This window comes from Equus asinus, chromosome 7 (assembly GCF_041296235.1).
Source record: "Equus asinus isolate D_3611 breed Donkey chromosome 7, EquAss-T2T_v2, whole genome shotgun sequence".
NCBI classification, from domain to species: Eukaryota; Metazoa; Chordata; class Mammalia; order Perissodactyla; family Equidae; genus Equus; species Equus asinus.
In genome coordinates, this window is record NC_091796.1 from 28,394,450 (window position 1) to 28,413,372 (window position 18,923).

General features: G+C 46.8%; 1 protein-coding gene and 1 long non-coding RNA gene across 3 annotated transcripts in view; one reads left to right on the forward strand and one right to left on the reverse strand.

Moving 5' to 3' along the window:
• Positions 1-5,442, reverse strand: part of LOC139045647 (uncharacterized) — a 72,333-nt gene extending 66,891 nt beyond the window's left edge. The window contains exon 1 of the long non-coding RNA XR_011504431.1: positions 4,590-5,442. This is a non-coding gene — a long non-coding RNA (uncharacterized lncRNA). The remainder of the gene's footprint in view (positions 1-4,589) is intronic.
• A 1,766-nt stretch (positions 5,443-7,208) lies between these two features.
• ST8SIA5 (ST8 alpha-N-acetyl-neuraminide alpha-2,8-sialyltransferase 5) overlaps positions 7,209-18,923 on the forward strand; it is a 62,881-nt gene continuing 51,166 nt past the window's right edge. Inside the window, exon 1 of one of the 2 annotated variants that reach the window (XM_070513114.1) lies at positions 7,209-7,800. In XM_070513114.1, the coding sequence (XP_070369215.1) occupies positions 7,670-7,800 (131 nt within the window). In that variant the 5' untranslated portion in view covers positions 7,209-7,669. The remainder of the gene's footprint in view (positions 7,801-18,923) is intronic. The other variant, XM_070513113.1, reaches the window with a different exon arrangement.

Sequence of the window (18,923 nt, forward strand, 5' to 3'; positions counted from 1 at the left end):
ATTGCTGCTCTTGATGATAGTGGCATGGGGGTTGACTCTCCAACATCCATTCCATCTCCATCTGTGTAGCAGCAATGTGGTTTCTGGAATTGACCCCAGCTCCTGGGGAGAGTTCTTAGTAGACTAAGCCAACTATGATAATACCATCCCCTTGTCAGTGATTGGTTCAGGGACCCAGGCGTAAGCCAATCAGTGCATGGCATCCCTCTGGTGATTATTATTGGTCCCAGGTTGGAGGAGAGCGTCTTTCTCTTTCTCTCTCCTGCTATTGTCCCAATTACTGCTGGCAGCCATCATATATGACCATGAGGATAGCCACTCTTAGGAAGAAGCCTATACTTTAGATGGCAGAGCAGAGGATGGAAAGAATCTGGGTTCTAGAAATACTGAGTAGCCAATTGTGGAGCACACTCCACCCATAGCTTTTCTGAAATGTGGGATAATAAATTTCTCCATGGTTCCTGTTACTTTAGTCGAAAGGTCTTAGCTGACACACTGATCTCCGGCCACAAGACTTTGTTGTTTCCAGAAGTGAGATGGAGTCTCACCAAGCAACCCATATACATGCTCAGTAGTTCCCGGTGACCAGGGGCATGTATTTATGAGACAGCTGGTCAAAGTTCGAGGGTACTTTATGCATGGAAATGTCACCCTGTGATCTCCAGGCTGCACTGCAAGGATAAATGAATCTGTGCTAACATGTTGATGGTGGATAAGGGATTAACGTTATAATTTATCAGGCCTTTGTAGATATAATGTCTGAACACAGAGGAATGCCTTTTATGGTGATTCTTTAGGTCAGTGGGGTAGGACTTTTTGCATGGGGCTCTGCATATCACACAGTGTGGACCAGGGGGAGCAAACTATAGCCTGTGGGCTAACTCTGGTCACGCTCATTCATTTCTGTGTTGTACTTTCACACTGCAACAATGGAGTTGTATGCAACCAAAATTATATGGCTCACAAAGCCACAGAATTTACTATCTGGCTCTTTCAGAAAAAGTTTGCTGACCCGTGGTGTACAGCACTGTCTACTTGGCCTGGAGTAATGACAATCTGGGCAAACCTACAACATAGCAAGGCTAGGCTGTCGTATTGGTGACTACACTCATGGACGATGATCTGTGTTCAGGCAGAACACATCAATCCTGTTGTTTTTCGTATATGAGTATTGACATCATTGGATGACAAGAAATTTTCTTTAAAATGAATCCTACTTCCACGAATTCCTATTATGATATCAGATAGGTATTCCTCCAGAAAACCACTCCCCATTAGCCTGCATTGGAAACGTTTGAGGATGTGGTTAAGGTGTTGGTCACCTGTAGGTTTCTTTACACTGTTCTGAGTGCAGTTCTAAGTGGGACATCACCTTTATTACAGGCACAAATGACGCTTCAGGTTAAATGTCTCTCTAGCACGAACCCTAGGATATAAATGAAAGCTTTCAGAGTCTTTCCAAGGAGCAGGATTTTAAAAGGGGGGAGGAAGAGAGTGTTTTTGCACCAGCAACCTGTGGAGCAGAGAGAAAGCAGCAAAAAGACTGTACCAGAGACAAGCCTTGAGACGGTACCAGTGTGCAGTGGACCAGGCTTCATCACGCTTAAACGACTTCCATGAATATCAAATGAACTGATGATGAAGCAGTTAACACAGTGACAGCTTTCATAACACAGTAATCCTATGCCTCTACTCCTTGCCTACTGCCCTGGAGGGAGGTAGAGAATTCATTCTCAAGTTGGTACAATAATGAGAGATCAGTGGGGTATGTGTGGGGGGTCTGATGCTGTCAGAGAAAAGACAGATAAGCTGTCATATCCATGCCGTTTCTCCCTCAAACTGTTCTCCACCAACCCACAGGTTGATTTGTCTAAAATGCAAATCTGATCATATCATTTCCCTACTTAAAATCTTGCAATGGTTCCACGGATAAAATCCCAACTCCCTACGCTCTGGCTCTGCCCACCCACCCAGCCTCATCTGTGCAGCCACACTGAGCTGACTGTGCCCCATTCCCGGTGCCAGCCTTTGCCCACATTGCTTCCTCTGTCCAGCACCCCTCGTCCCACTCCTTTACCTGGCTGACCCACCTTACTTGTCACAATTCAGGTCAAATACCACCTCCTCTGGACACCTGCCTTGCTATTCCGCAGGTGAATTCCCTGCCCACCTCCCCACCCCTGCCACGTCCAATTTGGGTTAGAGTCACACTTATCCTAATATTGAGTATTGTCTGTCTTTCTTACTGCAATGTAAACTCCCATAAGGGCACGGACTCTGAATTACTGGTCCTCGTTTCCCTGTCATCTCACGCAATACCTAGCACAGAGTAGACACTCCTGCCGTGGCTACCGAATGCCTGGAGCTTTTAGAACCTAGGACAGCGGTTCAATGACACATGCTGTGGCCATGGCATTAGGATTGGGACTCTGGTGCTTTAGAAGAGGATGATCATAGTGGAACACTCATCCCTTTTCTCTTCTCAGGCATCTAAGGAACATTAAACATTTCTAAGCAGCTTTATTTATAGGGCATTCTTTTGAAATCCTAGCATGATACAGACCACCAACAAAACATGTGCAGGGGCCTGCACTGGATTGGAAATGAAAAACATTTCTCAGCGGCACTTGTCAGTGCTCTTCCTCAAAGCAGAGCCTGATCCCAGGGTTTCTACTGCAGGGCCCGGCCTTTAAGGTGAGCAAAGAGATCCCAGGTCCATTTTGGCCACCATGTCATCTAAATGTGTTCTGAGTGACCTTATTATGAACAGTGGAGCTGTTTCTGGATTTCTCTGGGAGTATGACATACCCAAAGTAGAAATGAATCTTTCTGCACTGTGTTGCATTGGATGCACAAACCACTATAGATTAATAATAATAATAATAATGTCTCTACCCTTTGAAACCAACTGGATAAACTGGGGCAAATGCAGGAGAGGAATGCCTGGGAGGTGGTGCTAAGACAGAAGGAGGACGTTTCTCAGGTTGGAGATGTAAAGGCCAAAAGGCGACTTCATAACTACGTTCAAGATTATGTAATAAGTTATTTAGAACACAGCTCATGCTTCATAAGGGGACAGAACAAGGGGTTTAAATTATAGTTCTATTCTATAAAAATAATTAATTGAAAACAAGACAGATGAAGTAGAGTCCAGCATCTGCAGCTGACCACGCACTGGCAAACCCTGGGTCTCTGGATTACAAGGTCTCCACTGGGCATTTCTGCTCAGGGACCACAAGACACCCTCACCACAGACAGAACATCCCCAAACCAAGAATCAGCCTCTTGAAGCCTGCCTTGTTAACACAAATATAAAGAGGCACCAGAACAGCATGTACTTATCACAAACTCCTCGAACGCATGGGTGGAATGTCACTTACATAATCTGGCAGGTTGCAGTTGTGCTGTATGATCCAAAACTCGGTTTTCTTAAACCAGTAGAAACCTCTAAGGTCTTTTTTTAAAAATGCATCTTTCCATTTGATAGCGGAGACAATGCTCCCAGCATGAGTAATGCCCATCAGTTATCAGTAATTTAGCAGATCGTGCCAGTGTTGACATTTGTTCTTGGCTTAATTGTGCGTGAGTGTGTGTTTTAAACAATGATGCAGCTGTCCCCATTTCTGGCAATTAGGATATAAAAATGGTGTTTGCTGAATCTGGCAGCGTGATCAGTTATCCATGTGTTTCCTCTTTTGTTTGCAAGGCCTTCTGAGTGTTTGCCGCAACTCTACAATCGGAATATCAATTCGGCTTAAAATGGAATCGAGATGCATATTAATAGCAACGACAGGGTCCGCAGACCTCCATGTTTCAAGATCTTCCATCTCTGACTCCACCACAGATGCTTGCGTTCGTGTGTATGTCAAAGACACTTTAACGTGCTGTGAAGGCAGTCAGACTTAAAACACCATTAGGATTAAAGAAGCAGTGTCAGCAGAGGCGCACTGGACTAGGGCTGATCATTTGCAGAGCATCAGGTGATCCAGTACATCCCACCTAGAATCCTGCCACAGAGCTCTCACTGTGGCTCACGTCAGCCTCAGTCTGCCTCACTGCTAATTCATGAGGTGACCTGGCCATCGAGGAGAGTCAGTGGCCAGGGTGTAAAGCTTTACTTTCCCTCAACTATTTTGGCTCTTGGCTCAGCGGGCTTTTTGCTTAGATTAGCCAGTTAATGTTAGTGTCAGCTAGGGTGGGGACCAATGCCTTATTAGGTCATGGCAAGTCTGAATAAAATACCTATGAAAAAATAACTGTTTGGCAGTAGTTGCTAAAACTGAATATAGGTACACTCTATGACCCAGTAATTCCACCTCTGAATACCGATACTGGCGGAGATGCATGCTTGTATTCATGAAAGACAAGCACTGGAAGGTTCACAGCGGCAACTGCCCAGATGTCCATCAACAGTAAGATGGATAAATAAGTTGTGCTACAGTCCAACAACGGCATACTATACAGCCTGGAACAAACTACAACCACATCCATAAAGCATCCACTCTCTAAACTACAACACGCAAGGGATTGGTTTTCTATCACTGTGAAATAAATTAGCACCAACTGAGCACAAAACAACACACACTTACCAGCTCACAGCTGTGTAGGTCTTAAATCTGGGCACGGGATACCTGGGTTCTCTCCCAAGGGCCTCACAGGCTAAAGTGACGATGTAGGCGGCCGGAGCTCAGGATCCTTTCCAAGTCCATTCCGGTTGTTGGCAGAATTCAGGGTCTTCTGTGTGATTGGAGGACTGAGGTCCCCCGTTTCCTTGCTACCCGTGTGCCAGGAGCCAATCTCCACTCCTGGAAGCCGTCCACACCTCTTGCCACGTGGACCCCTCTGTCTTCAAAGCTAATGATGAAGAACTTCCCTGGTGTCAGTCCCTCTCATACTTCAAATCACTTTTGCCAGGAAGCGCCCAGTTCCTTCTAAGGGCTCATGCGATCAGGCCCACTAAGAACAGTCTCCCTCTCTTAAAGCCAACTGATTGGGGTCTTGAGTCTACCTGCAAATCCTTTTACGGCAGCACCTGCACCAATGTGTGACTGAATAACTGGGAGAAGGTGTGTGTACCAGTGAGGATGAGGAATCTTAGGAGCCATCTCAGAATTCTGCCCACCACGCCCAATGACACACATGAATCTCACAACCAACGGTGAGCGAAAGAAGTCAGACATGAAAGAATACATAATGTGTGATTCCATTTGTATAAAATACAAGATCGGGAAGCACCGATCTTTGGTGTTAGAGGTGAGAATAGTAATTACTCTTGAGAACACAGTATGGAAAGGAGAGGGGTTTTGGGGGCTGATAATGTTTCTGTTTCTTGATCTGTGCGCTGGTTACACGGATGTGTTTGGCTTGTGAAAACTCAGCAAGCTGTATATTTTTAGAATAATTTGGATTTAGTAATTTATAATAGATTCGTTCTATTTTTCCAAGGAAGTATGCATCCAAAGACAGCTATCAGGGTGGGTACCTGATGGAGGTGGAGAATAAGAAAGGAGACAAGAGAGCAACTTGCCTGCAGTGATGAAGATGGTACCTCGTGGACTCCGCAGGTGAGGGCCAACTGGGTGAAAGGTTACTATCTGTCAGCTTGGACCTGTGTGCAGGAGCCGATACACAATTTGTGTAACCCAGTGCAAAGTGAAGTACAGGGCCTCCTTGTTCAAAAATTATTCACAGTCAGAAGACAGCAAGAGTGGAAGATTAAGCCAAAGGTGGGGCCCGGGGGCAGGCACTGGTCCCACTCCCAGGAAGCCGGCCCTGCCTGTACGTATGGGAGAAACAGCCACATCTCTGATTCCAAAGACTTCTTGCTAAGCGAGTTACTTTGGGTAACTAGAGATTTGAGCCTTTGGATTGTAAAATGGGTTAGCCAGAGGCCAGGAGGCTCTTATTCATTCATATATGAAAGAGCAAGCACTTCCCATGTGTAAGACACCAAAAAAATATGGGTATTATTATCATAATGTGCCACCTAAATGTTTATGTGCTATTTCTTTACTTGGTTAAAAAGCCTACCTGCGACCTCGTGGATAATATTTATTTCATACATCAACTATAGATAGCACAGGTCCCCTTCCACCATGTGCATTAACACAACTATTCCAGGCTATTGGTGGACCCCTAATGATGAGATGTAGCCGTGCCTTCTTTGGTCATTCCAGTTCAAAGAGCAAAACGTCAAGGCCAGGGTATTGGGGTCTGGGCGCTTCCCCAATAAAGTTCTTTTTCTTGCTGCGATTCGAGTTTCTGTTAAGTTCTGAGCTGAATCCCTGACCTGACTCACGAACCTCCTTGAGCGGCTGGAGCGCCCTGGGAAGGGGCGCCCTAGAATCATCCAGTGATGGCTCAGTGGGGATCGCCGCCGGCACGTGACTCACAAGCGTCCTGAGACTCGGCGGTGTGAGGACGACAGGGCCGTCGCTTGGCTCGCGGGGCGGGGGTTGGGGGGTGTGGGAGGAAAGGGGGAGCACATTTAGGGGTTGGGATTTCTGAAGAGGCCCGACCTTGGCGTTGCATTTCTGTGTTTATATTCCCTGGTGTGCACTCTTGAAGCACAAACCTTTCTAGACTTAGCGACTTACTAAAGCTTTGGGGGTCCGCGGTACCCGAAGGCGGCCAGCTGCCTGACCTAAGATTTACGAGTGATTCCAAGGATGAGACAAGGTCCCAGTGTCTCAGTGACAACAAGGGCTTTGACGAACAGCCGCGAGCTGCAGTTGGGGAGGGGGAGGAGGCCCGTGGCGGAGAGAGAGAGCACCTCCCTGCCGTGTTGGGCCCCCGGGGCGCGGACGGGCAGCCCCGCAGGCCATCAGCATGCAGGAGTGGCGCGCGTCGTCCTTGAAGAGCTGCCCGGCTGACCTTGCTCCGCTTTCTCCGGAGAAACCTCCCGGAGACGCGAGGACGCGGCCACGGCGGTGACTCAGTGCCCTGAGCTCCGCATGCAAATACTCCCCTCCAGCAAGCCCAGCTCCGCAGCCGCGATTTCCCTTTCCTGCCTCCTTTTTTAATTCCACGATTCAAACCCGGCGTTTTCCGCTCCACCCCTCCCCCTCTCCATCGCCCTCCTGTCATTAGCCAGACTGTCCTGGTGTTTTGTCCCCCACCTCCCATCTGCAGAACTGAAAGCCAACCTTCGCGCTCCCTCGCTGCGGGCCCGGCCCTCGGACGAGGCCCGCTCGGCAGGGCACCTCCCCGCCGACCGCGAGCCGAAGCCCGACCGGAGGGGGCGGTGCGCGGCGCTCTCGGGCGCACGGGCGGACGGCGCGGGGGCCCCGCTCCCCATTGGCCGCCTCCTCGGCGGGAGGGGCCGCCCGGCTCTCGGGGCACCTGGCGTCGCCCCTCCGCAGGGAAATCGGCGGATGCCGGGCACAGGCGCCCGGAGGTAAAGGCGTCCGGAGGATAGGCCCGGGGCCGCGGCCGAGTTCCTTGCGGCCGGCCCTGCTCTGCCCGCCGGCGCGGCGACGCTCGGATGCCCGCTGCGCCCGCCGCGCCAGCCACAAACTTTGCCCGGCGAAGTCCCCCGCCCGCCTGACCGCGCGGAGAGGCGCCTGGTTGGCTGCGCGCCCCCAGGGGCCCCGGAGCCCCCCGCGTCATTGCGGGGGCCCCCAGGCGTCCGGCGCCCGCCGCGCCCCGCAGTGCGCGAGCGGCCGCCAGGATGCGCTACGCGGACCCCTCGGCAAACCGGGATTTGTTGGGGAACCGAACTTTGCTTTTCATCTTCATCTGCGCATTCGCCTTGGTGACCTTGCTGCAACAGATCCTGTATGGAAGAAACTACATCAAGAGGTAAGAAAGTCCGAGCGCCGCTGGGGGTGCGCGGAGCCCGCGGGCGAGCCCCCGGGAGGCGGCCGCAGCATCGGCCCGTGCGTCTCCGGGGTGAGTGACGGGGGGCTGTGCGCGTCGCTCCGAGCACCACCGTATTAGGTTTGGGTCACGGCGCTCGGAAGCGCATCTATCCCTCCTCCCAGCCGGAGGAGAGCGCCTGCCCAGCGCGGGCCAGAGGGGCCCGACAACTTTGCTCTGCTGTGAAAAATGGGGGACAGGTTGGAATTCCGAGCGGCCAAGTTGACCATAAATCCATTTGAATGCCCCGAGCGGCCTCAGGGGGCAGATCGGTGACCCCAAATCTACAGTGCCATGGCCATTTGGTTGGGGGGGAGGCTCCCGGGGGTGGAGGGCTCAAAGCCGAATAGGATTCCCTTGTGACCCCTGAACTTTTGTGGGGTCCCTTGGGGGAAAAAGCATATATTTTTTTTTCCCCAGGAGCGTCGGGTTAGGTGGTGCAGATAGTGGGCTAGAATGATGCGACAGGGGTAGTGAATTCTTGTAAACCAGTAACCACTGGATCTGTGAAAATCACAGCCTGACCCCTTCTGAAGCATGGTTCTTTCTCATCCTTGCTCAGGTCAGAGCCGCTGCAAAAGTTAAGCCTCCCCTCATTGCGCTCTCCCCGCGCCCTAAACACGGTCTAACTCCATTAAGAGAAAGAGCAGTAGGAGGTGTCGCTCAGAAACTCAGGCACATCCTCAGCCCCTGTGTGTGCGGAAAATAAACCGAAATGCCATCCGTTTCCTTTTGCCCGCTCCGCTGGCTGAGGAGAAACGTTTTGGGTTCCTCGGCCTGGTTTCAGGGCGTGGGGAGAGCTGTGCCCTAAGAGACTCCCATATCGGAGCCTCTTTTGGAAAGAGCCCCCTCTCCGTGCTGCCGGAGGTTTTTTCTTTGCTGCCATTGTCTCTCTGCGCTCGCCCCTCCCCCCAGGCTGATGGAACACCAAATGCCACTCTGGCGGTATAAACATCCCATCCTCTTCTCTAAACTTCCCAGTGATAAAACAGTTGCTCTCTTTTCGTCCTTTGGGTTGCATGTCAGTCCCTTGTGCCCCGAGTCTGGGCTGCACACGGGGTGGGAGGGTGAGGATGGCTGCTGGGACTTGCGCTTGTAGGAAGAAAGCCAAGCAGTTAGGCTATTTCCCCTCCCTGTCCGAGAGCTGGGGAGTGTAAGGCCCCTTGTCTGGGACATTGGTTTCCAGCCAGCATCTGCTCCTGACCTTCCCAGACAGCGTTCTTCCCTGGTTGAAGGCAGCTGGTGAGCTCTGCATTGTGCTGGTGGCTTTAAAGGACATTTTCAGGGAGTCGCCTGGCTTGCTGGGACTCACTGGGCCTGCCTCTCCTTTTGGTTACTGTGGCCCCCCAAGAGGATCCTGTGCAGGACAGCTGGGCCCCAGACGGGCCTGCTGCAGCCCGGCCGGCCTCCGCCTGCTGCACTTGCTTCTCATCGGGGTGGCTCTGGGTTCCTGCCCCCTGCTGGCACCAACCCAGAGCTGCTGGGGCTGCAGGTTCCCTGTGGCCTTGTCAACAGTGGGAGAGTATCAGTGCCCATGGCAAATGCCAGCTCCACTGCTACCTGCTTGTTCTGGCAGGCCCTCCCTGGCTAGCTGGCTGGAGTTCAGCAGGCATACCAGTTGCTTCCCATCCTCCCCCAGACAGACACCCTGACCCCCTAAGGTGCCACCTCACAGGCCTCTCTCCAGAGACTCAGTTAATCCAATCGAGCAAGCAAAACTTGTATATACCTGATCCTAGAAGGGCGCCGTGGGGTCTGTAAAGAAGATGATATGGTCCAGGTGTTCACAGGGCTTGAAGTCTGTTTGGGGAAACAAAATGGCCACCAATGAGATAGTTAGGAAGGAAGTGTTTAAATGACTGAGGAGGGAGGCACCACTGGACTGGAGTAGTCAGGGAAGACTGCCTGGAGGAGGTGGAACCTGGAAGTGGCCCTAGAAGTGAGTGGGCCACGGAAGGCAGGCTAAGATTTGGAGAGGTGGAGAAGGTGGAGGAGAAGTGCGCATGCAGAACTGAAGAGGGCAGGAGTGAGGGGAGTTGGGGGGTGCCGGCCCCGTGGCCCAGTGGTTAAGTTCGCACGCTTCGCTGCGGCGGCCCGGGGTTTCGCTGGTTTGGATTCTGGGTGCAGACATGGCACTGCTTGTCAGACCACGCGGAGGAGGCGTCCCATGTGCCACAACTAGAAGGACCCACAACTAAAATATACAGCTATGTGCTGGGGAGATTTGGGGAGAAAAAGCAGAAAGAAAAAAAAATTAAAAAAAAAAAAAAGAGGGCAGGAGTGAAGGTGCAGAGATGTGGCCCCGCCTGCTCTCACCTCTCCCATGTCTGACCCTACCCAGCCGCAGCACTTGGCTTAACCATTGGTTGGTTCTTCCTGGAGCCTGCCCTGACCTTGAACCAGGTTGCGGCTGCCACGTTGGTGCACCCATAGCGGCTGTTCACCTAACTTGTTTCCTCAACATATCATAATTGTAATGAACTGACTTGATGTGGTTATTGATCTCTCTCCTGTCTAGAAACACCCAACACTTGAGTGTTCCTCAAGCAGAGGTCTTGGGGCAGCCTGCGTCAGAATCACCTACATGGCCATTAAAATGCAGATTCCTAGGCCCCCTCTGGGGGAGGGATCCAGTAACCTGTCTTTTTAACAAGCTCCCCAGGTGATTTGTAACAAGCTCCCTCGAGGGCAAAGTTGCCCCACAGGTAATGTCCGGAGACATATTTGGTTGTCACATTTGGGAGAGGAGAGTACTCTGGCATCTAGTGGGAAGAGGCCAGGGATGCTGCTAAAGATCCTGCGATGCATACTTGCCTTCCCCAACAAAGAGTGATGCAGCCCACAGTGTCAGTAGTGCTGACCAAGAGAAGACCTGCTGTAGCCCGAAAGCTCCATCAGGTAGGATTCACTCTCTTTTGTTCCCAGATGCACCCTGAGCTCCAAATGTGGTGCCTGGTACATACTAAGTTCTCCATAAATATTGGATAATGAAGAAAAGATGGAAGGTGGTTGTGTGTGTGTGTGTGTGTGTGTGTGTGCGTGCGTGCTTGTGTGCATGCTCACAGGGATAATAATTGGAAGAGACAGTGAAGAAATGGATCCAACTGGTGTAAGGGGGAATACAGGGAAGAAGGGGGACAGATGTAATGCTGGGTCAGTGGCTGCAGTGGAGTGCTTTGTGGATTGTGGCTTGGGAAGGACAGTTTGAACTTGGTTCATTAGGCGATAGGGAGCCACATGTGGTCCTTGAGCGGAGTAGTGACATAAGAAAAGCCACTAGGAAGGAAGGTTGTCTGGGCCTTGTAAGGGAGGGTTAGGGACGGGGAGGGGCTGAGGGGCTATTGTCACAGCCTGGTGAAAAGTGAGGAGAAGCTGGGCAGGGGGCAGATGCACTGCAGAGCTTGGGGCTGCCGTTCTCTGCTTCTGTGCTGAGCTGAGTTGATGTTCTCAGCAAAGCCTTCATTTTTACCACCAGATGAAGAGCTCGGGGGCACAAAGATGGCAAGCTATTCCAGTGAGAATTAGGGACAGATGGCACCAGAAGGAAGTGGGGGATGTGAGTCAATGTGCATTCTTTCTTTGGGCCCCTGACCTCTCCCTGTGCTGTACAGTGGGCGCTTCCAGAAGGCCCATCAGAACTCCGGGGATCTGTCTTGCAAACACCTGTGTTGGTCAGTGTCTCTGCTGGAGATAGTGCACACTATGTGGATTAGGAGGAAAAGCAAGAAACAAAGCTGTGAAATTTGCTCTTGATGTTTCTTGGCTCCCTTGTCTGTTCTTGATTGAATAAATACTTAATGAAGATTTACTATATGCTGAACACCGTACTAAGTGCTGAGGACAATGGTATGCAAGATGCACACAGTCCGTGGTCCCTGGGCCCATGCTCGCAGTCTGTTGGGAAGACAGAAAGCCATGCAACGCATACGTAAGCGCCACTGGACATGTGGAAGAGGGACTCTAAGGATGAGGAGGCAGTCATAGTGAACCAGGATGTCTCCAAGGTGCATGGAGGCATTTGAAGGGGGTCTTAAGGGAAGGGGAGTGACCCATAGGCATGGGGAGGTGGAAGGAAGGGGGATGAAACAGCCTGAACAAGAACTGAAAAGTGCAGGGGACAGTTGTGTAATTCTGCATAAGCTGTGTATTACAGCTATACAGCTGGGGGTGGGGGGAGGCGGGCAGGGCCAGGTTATGGAGAACTAAGTAGGAAACAAACAAGAAGGAGCATGTCTGGAGGAAAGAGGGTAACAAGTTTGAGTCTAGATCTGCTCAGACGCTGCAAGGCAGTCCTCTTGGAGCTATCCAGAAGCTCATTGGAAAGGAGCTCCGGAACTGTGGGTGGAGAAGAATCAGGCGAGCCATGGAGGTTTTGGAGTCAACAACCATCAAAACCAGTGTTTTCCCAAGTTTTATGAGCATTATCCACAGTAAGAAATATGTTATACCCAGGGATCTAGAACACACTCACATACACATCCATCTGAAGCCAGTATTTTGTGAAAAAATATTTGGCCTTATTACGCGAAATGTGCTTTAATATTTTGTATTCTACTGCATTAAAAAAATTCTCTTCTACTTCATTTAAAAAATAAATTCAGCCTTAAAAAGGAAGGAGATTCTGATGCATGCTACAACATGAATGAACCTTGAAGGCATTATACGAAGTGAAATAAGCCAGGCAGGAAAGGACAAATATTGTATGGTTCCACTTACATGAGGTACCTAGAGTGGTCAAATTCATAGAGACACAAAGTAGAACGGTGGTTGCCAGTAGTTGGAGGGGGCAGACTGAGGGGAATAGGGAGTTAGAATTTAATGGGTACAGAGTTGCAGTTTGGGAAGATGAAAAAGTTTTGGAAATAGAGAGTGGTGATGGTTGCACAACAAAGTGGATGTTCTTAATGCCACTGAACTGTATACTTAAAAAGGTTAAGGGGCCGGCCCGTGGCCGAGTGCCTAAGTTCACGTGCTCTGCTTCTGGGGGCCCAGGGTTTCACCAGTTCGGATCCTGGGTGCAGACCTAACACTGCTCATCAAGCCATGTTGAGGCAGCATCCCACATGCCACAACTAGAAGGACCCACAACTAAAACACACAACTATGTACTGGGGGCCTTTGGAGAGAAGAAGGAAGAATAAAAAATAAATTTAAAAAATGGTTAAAATGGTAAATTTTATGTTATGCATATTTTACTACATAAAACAAGTTAAAGAAAAAAAATGTGGGGGCAAACTAGTGAATTGATTTAGGGTTGAAACCCTTAGTTAGAAAAACACTGGTCTGTATGATGGAATTGGATGAAATCACCCGGGAGAGAGCGCAGTGGAAGATGCTGATGGGCAGGGGCACGGAGGATAGCCCGGAGGGATGCCTGCACCTAAGGGGCTGAGAGAGCAGACCTGGCTCTGGAAACTGAGGCTACAGAGAGGTGGAGGAGAACGAGGAGAGAGAGGTGCTAAGAAAACCAAGGGATAAGGCTGCCAGGCAGAGAGTGGTCAACTGTGACATGCACTGCAGAGGGATCAGGTAGGAAAGGGCTACCTGGGTTTAGCAACAGAGGCAAGGATGGTTTTGGGGAGCGTGAGGGAGACAGGGTCAAAAGAAGGCTATTCTAGAATGAGGGGCTTGGAAATTGTCTCCTCTTCCTTTAAGCTCTCTGCTGCCCCACATCCCCTTTGTGCTAAAATCTTCATATAAGCTCACATCCCCAGAGTGTTAAGGACTTCAAGTACTTATACTTTAACAGAGAGGGAAAGAGCAATTTTTTTTTGGAAAGTAGAAAGGACATTGTAGATTTTTTATAATCTGGTCTCAATGTGGCTTTTAAACTTAATCTCAGAGGAAGACCAGATAGTCATAGGCCTTGTGTGTCCTCCTTTAATGTCCTTCAGTGGAGCTTTATAATTCTCCATGAAGAATTTGAACATTTTTGTTAGATTGATTTCTAGCTGCATGGTTTTTACTGCTATTGTAAAAAGTATCTTTTTTAAAATTTTATTTTCTAACCATTTGTGGCTAGTATATAGGAATAAATTTGATTTTTTTTGTATATTGATTTTATAATCAGCAACCTTGATAATAAACATAATAATAATAATTTATCTGTAGAGTCTTCTGGGATTTCTACACAGACATTTTCCTTTCTTTCATTACAACCCTTATACCTTAATTTATTTTTCTTGTCTTATTGGGGTGGCTAGGACCTTTGATATAATATTCAATTAAAATGTGATATTGAATATCCTAGCCATAATCCTGATTTTTTTCTTTCTTAAATTTTTTTTAAAAAACAGCTTTATCAAAATATAATTCACCCATAAATTCCACCCATTCATAAATTCATAAAATTTATACATTTGAAGTGTGCAATTAAACAGCTTTTGGTATATTCACACAGTTATGCATCCATCACCACAATCAATTTTAGAACATTTTCCTTACCCCCAAAAAGAAACCCTATACCCCTTAGCCGTCACCCCCTAGTGCTCCTATTCTTCCCAGCTCTAGGAACCAACAAATACACTAATCTACTTTCTGTCTCTATAGATTTGTCTATTCTGGACATTTCGTATAAATGGAATCATACAATATGTGGTCCTGTGTGACTGGCATCATTCACTAAGCATAATGTTTTCGAGATTCATCCATGTTGTAGCATGTGTCAGTACTTCATTTCTTTTCATTGATGAATAATAATACATTTATGCATATACCACATTTTATTTATCTATTATTCAGCTGATAGAATTGGGTTCTTTCCATACTTTTGCTATTATGAATAAGGCTGCGGTCAGCATTTGTGTACAAGTTTTTGTATGGACATGTGTTTTTATTTCTCTTGGGAATATACCACCAAGTGGAATTGCTGGGTCATGTGGTAAGTCTATGTTTTACCATTTGAGGAATTCCCAGACTGTTTTCCAAAATGGTTACACCATTTTACATTCCCTCCAGCAGTGTATAAGGATTCCAATTTCACCACATTCTTGAAAACACTCGTTATTATCTGTCTTTGATCATAGTCATCATAGTGGTTTTGAAGTGGTATTTCATTGTGGGTTTCAGTTTGCATTTCCCCGAAGCACATCCTTTTGTGTGCTTATTATTGGCCATTTGTATATATTCTTTGGAGAAATGTCCATTCAGATCCTTTGCCCATTTTTAAATTGGATGATTTGTCTTTTTATTATTGAGTTGTGAGAGTTCTTTATAGATTCCAAATATAAGTCCCTTATCAGATACATGATTTGAAAAACATTTCTCTCTTTTTTTGGGCTGTCTTTTCACTTTCTTGATGTTCTTTGAAGCATGAAAGTTTTCAGGTTTGATGAGCTCTAATCCATCTGTTTTCTGTTGTTGTTGTTTGCTTGTGCTTTAGGTATCATATGTAAGAAACCATTGCCTGTGACCAATGTCCAGTGTCACAAAGATTTACCCGTATGTTTTCTTCTAAGAGTTTTATAGTTTTAGCTTTTGTGTTGAGGTCTTTGATACATTTTGAGTTAATTTTTGTATATGGTGTGATTAATCCTGATTTTAAAGGGAATGGTGGTAAAATGTCACCATTGAGTGTATCTGCTTGGTTTTTGTTTGTTTTTGTAGCTATCCCCTAATAGGTAAAGAAAGTTCCCTTGTAGACTGTGCTTGTAATGTTTTGCTTTGTTGTGTTGTTTTATTGTGTTTGGGTATTAACTTTATCAAGTGATTTTTCTACATCTGTTGGATAACATGTACTTTTTCTCTTTTGATCTTTTGATGTGGTAAATTACATTAATAGTAATTAAACATAATTTTAGGGATAAACTCAGCTTGTTCATGATATTTATTTTACGTGATGTGAGATTTTGTTGACTAATATTGTTAATTAGGATGTCGTATCTCATGTTGTTAAGTGATAATGGCATGTAATTTTCTTTTTTTAATGCTGTCTTTGTCTAGTTTTAAAACCAGTCTTGTAAAATGAGTTGGGAATGTTCCCTCCTTAGTTACTCTCTGGAACGGTTCATGCAAGTTTGAGATCATCTATTCCATGAAAGTTTGGTAGAGCTCACCTGTACAGCCATCTGTACCTAATGTTTTCCTTGTGGGCAGACTTGAGGTTACTAATTGCATTTCTTTAATGGTTAAAGATTATTTAGGTTTTTTTTATTTCTTCAATTAATTTTGGCAAATTATATTTTTATAGAAATTTTTTGAAAAATTTCAGATTTACTCATACAAAGTTCATAATATTCTCTATGACATCTAGAGTTTTGGCCCCTTTTTTATTCCTAACATTGTTTATTTGTTTCTTTTTTCTATTTTTGAATGCTATTTATTAAATGACCAGCTTTTGACGGTTCATTTTTCTCTTGTATTTTTGCTTTCTATTTCATTAATTTTTATGCTTTGGTTTTATTCTTAGGATTCTTTTTCTAACTTCTTCAGTTAGATACTTATCTCTTTAATTTTCAGTCTCTTTTGTTTTCTAATGTAAACTTTAAGGTTATGAAGTTTCCTCTAAATGCTTCTCTGGTTGTATCCCTTACGTTTTGGGATGATGGTAATGATGATGATGATAACAACTCAGAATTGTACCTCATTTACTGTGTGCCAGGTACTCATCCAAGTGCTTTATCTATTACCTTACTGAATTCTAACAACGAGTAATAGATACTATTACTATTCTCATTTTATAGATGAGGGAACTAAGGCACAGTGAGGTTAAATAGTTTGTTTAAGGTCATACATCTAGGTACTACCAGAAGTATTTTTTTTTACTTGAATTCCAAGTATTTTCTAATTTCTGTCATGGTTTATTTTTTTTGCTCATAAATTTAGAAATGTTTTAAAATTTCCAAATACTTTCTTTTTTTACTGACTTTTTTGAATTTTTAACTCAAATGCATTGTGGTAAGAGAACGTGGTATCTTTGATGTTGATTCCTTGAAATTTATTGAGATTTGCGTTGTGGTCCAGTATGTGGTTGATTTTCATGAGTATTATGTGTATACTTGAAAAAAAATGGGATTCTCTCATTATTAGATGCAGTATTCTTACATGTATGTTCAGTAAAGTGGGGGCTGGCCCCGTGTCCGAATGGTTAAGTTCGCGGGCTCTGCTTTGGCAGCCCAGGGTTTCACTGGTTCAGATGCTGGGCGTGGACCCAGCACCGCTCATCAGGCCATGCTGAGGTGGCATCCCCCATAGCACAATCAGAAGCACTCACAACTAGACTATACAAGTGTGTACTGGGGGGCTTTGGGGAGAAGAAGAAAAAAAAAGAATAATAGCAACAGATGTTAGCTCAGGTGCCAATCTTTAAAAATAAATAAATAAGGAGGTTTTATATTCTTCAATCATCTGTATTCTTGTTGATTTATTTTTTAGTCTGCTTGATCTATCAGTTTCTAAAATATGTGTGTTGAAATCTTTCTCCATGATAGTGGATTTATCAGTTTCTCCTTATCAACTTTTACTGTATGCATATTGAAATGATGTTATTAGATGCATAGTAGTTTAGGTGTATCATCTTCCTAGTGAACTGAATCTTTTGTTATAATGTAGTGACTTTATTTCTAGTAATACTTTGAGCCTTAAAGTCTATTTTGTCTGATATTAATATAGTGAGACAGCTTTCATTTGGTAAGTATTTGCTTGTCATCACTGTCTCTATCCTTTCTTTCAACCTTTCCATGACTTTTGATTCCATGTCTATGTCGCTAGTGTATAGTTACAGTTTTTATATTTAGTTTGACAATCTCTGTCTTTTACCTGGAAAGTTTAGCGGATCTACATTTATTGTGATTACTGGGGAATAAGGATTTGTTTCTACCATGATATTTTGTGTTTTTTATGTATCCTGCTTTTTCTCCTGTCCTGCTTTTGGGATTATTTGTGTTTTCCTGGCTTTAGGAGGAGACCCTCATGAGACCCTCCACCTTGGGTAGGCCCTGTGGCCCTTACAAGGGAAGTGTGATCCATGGGGTTTGGCCGATGCCCTTAGGGCAGCTGCTGGCTTTAGAACTCATCTACTCCTTCTTTCCTTGCCAGCTCACGTGTCCATTTTAGAAGGCATTTTATACATATTTTAATCATTGTTTTAGTGTTTTGTAGAGAGAGATGTTGCAGATTGGGTTCCCTGGAAAGCAGATTCTGAGCCAGAGATTAGAGCGCAGGATGTTTATGAAGATGTGTTCTTGGTATCGATACCTGAAGACGGGAGAAGTAAGATTGAGCTGAGGGAGAAAGTGAGCTGCAGTGCAGTCCAGAGAAGGCCTGAGCCAACCCTAGAGGGCGCCCTGGAGAGTTGCCCTGAGTTAAGGCCTCCTCAGGGGTGAGAATGCCGGCCTTTATACCTCTGTGTTGAATTTTCGGTCGTTGGCTGTGGGCTGCCTCTGGACGAGGATGTAATCATGGTCAAGTCAGCTCTGCTCACCTGAGGCAATTCCCAGAGGGGACTGAGAGTCGGGGGGCTGTCAACTCTTGGCATCCCCAGCAGGTGGGGAAGAAACCCTTCCTTCCTGAAGGGGCACCTGCCACAGAGGGATTTTTAGTCTGCTGTTTTGCCAGAAATGAAAGACCTTGAAGGTCTCCATCCCTAACCCCTTCCCCAAACAAAAGTCTCACCCCCTAGGATCAGTCTGTGCCTGAAGCCCCACTCTGGTCCACCCAGGGACTTTTACACACATCAGGTCTGCCCTGACTCTGTGCCTTTCCCCACACTGTGTCTCCACCTGCCATGCCTTCCTGCTGCCTCTTTGCCAGTCCAAATCCTGCTTCTCCTTCCACTCTCCACCCTGTGTTCTCCCCCTGCTCTGAATGCACAGCGCTGTGCTGTTTGTACTCAGCACGTTCTGCCCAGCGCTGTCCTGTTGCTTTCTGTGACTGGACAGCGGCCAGGAGCTGGCGCCGGGCCTGTTTTGTCCTGCCCTGTGTAGAGAGGACTCTCCTCTCCTCTGTCTTCCTTCCAGCCCGCCTCTCTCCTGAGCCTCGAGGATCCAGATCTGGGCTGCCTGCATGTGGCTGGTGCAGGCCTGAGACTCGAGACTATGAAACTGGGTCAAGGAAAAGTACAGCCTGAC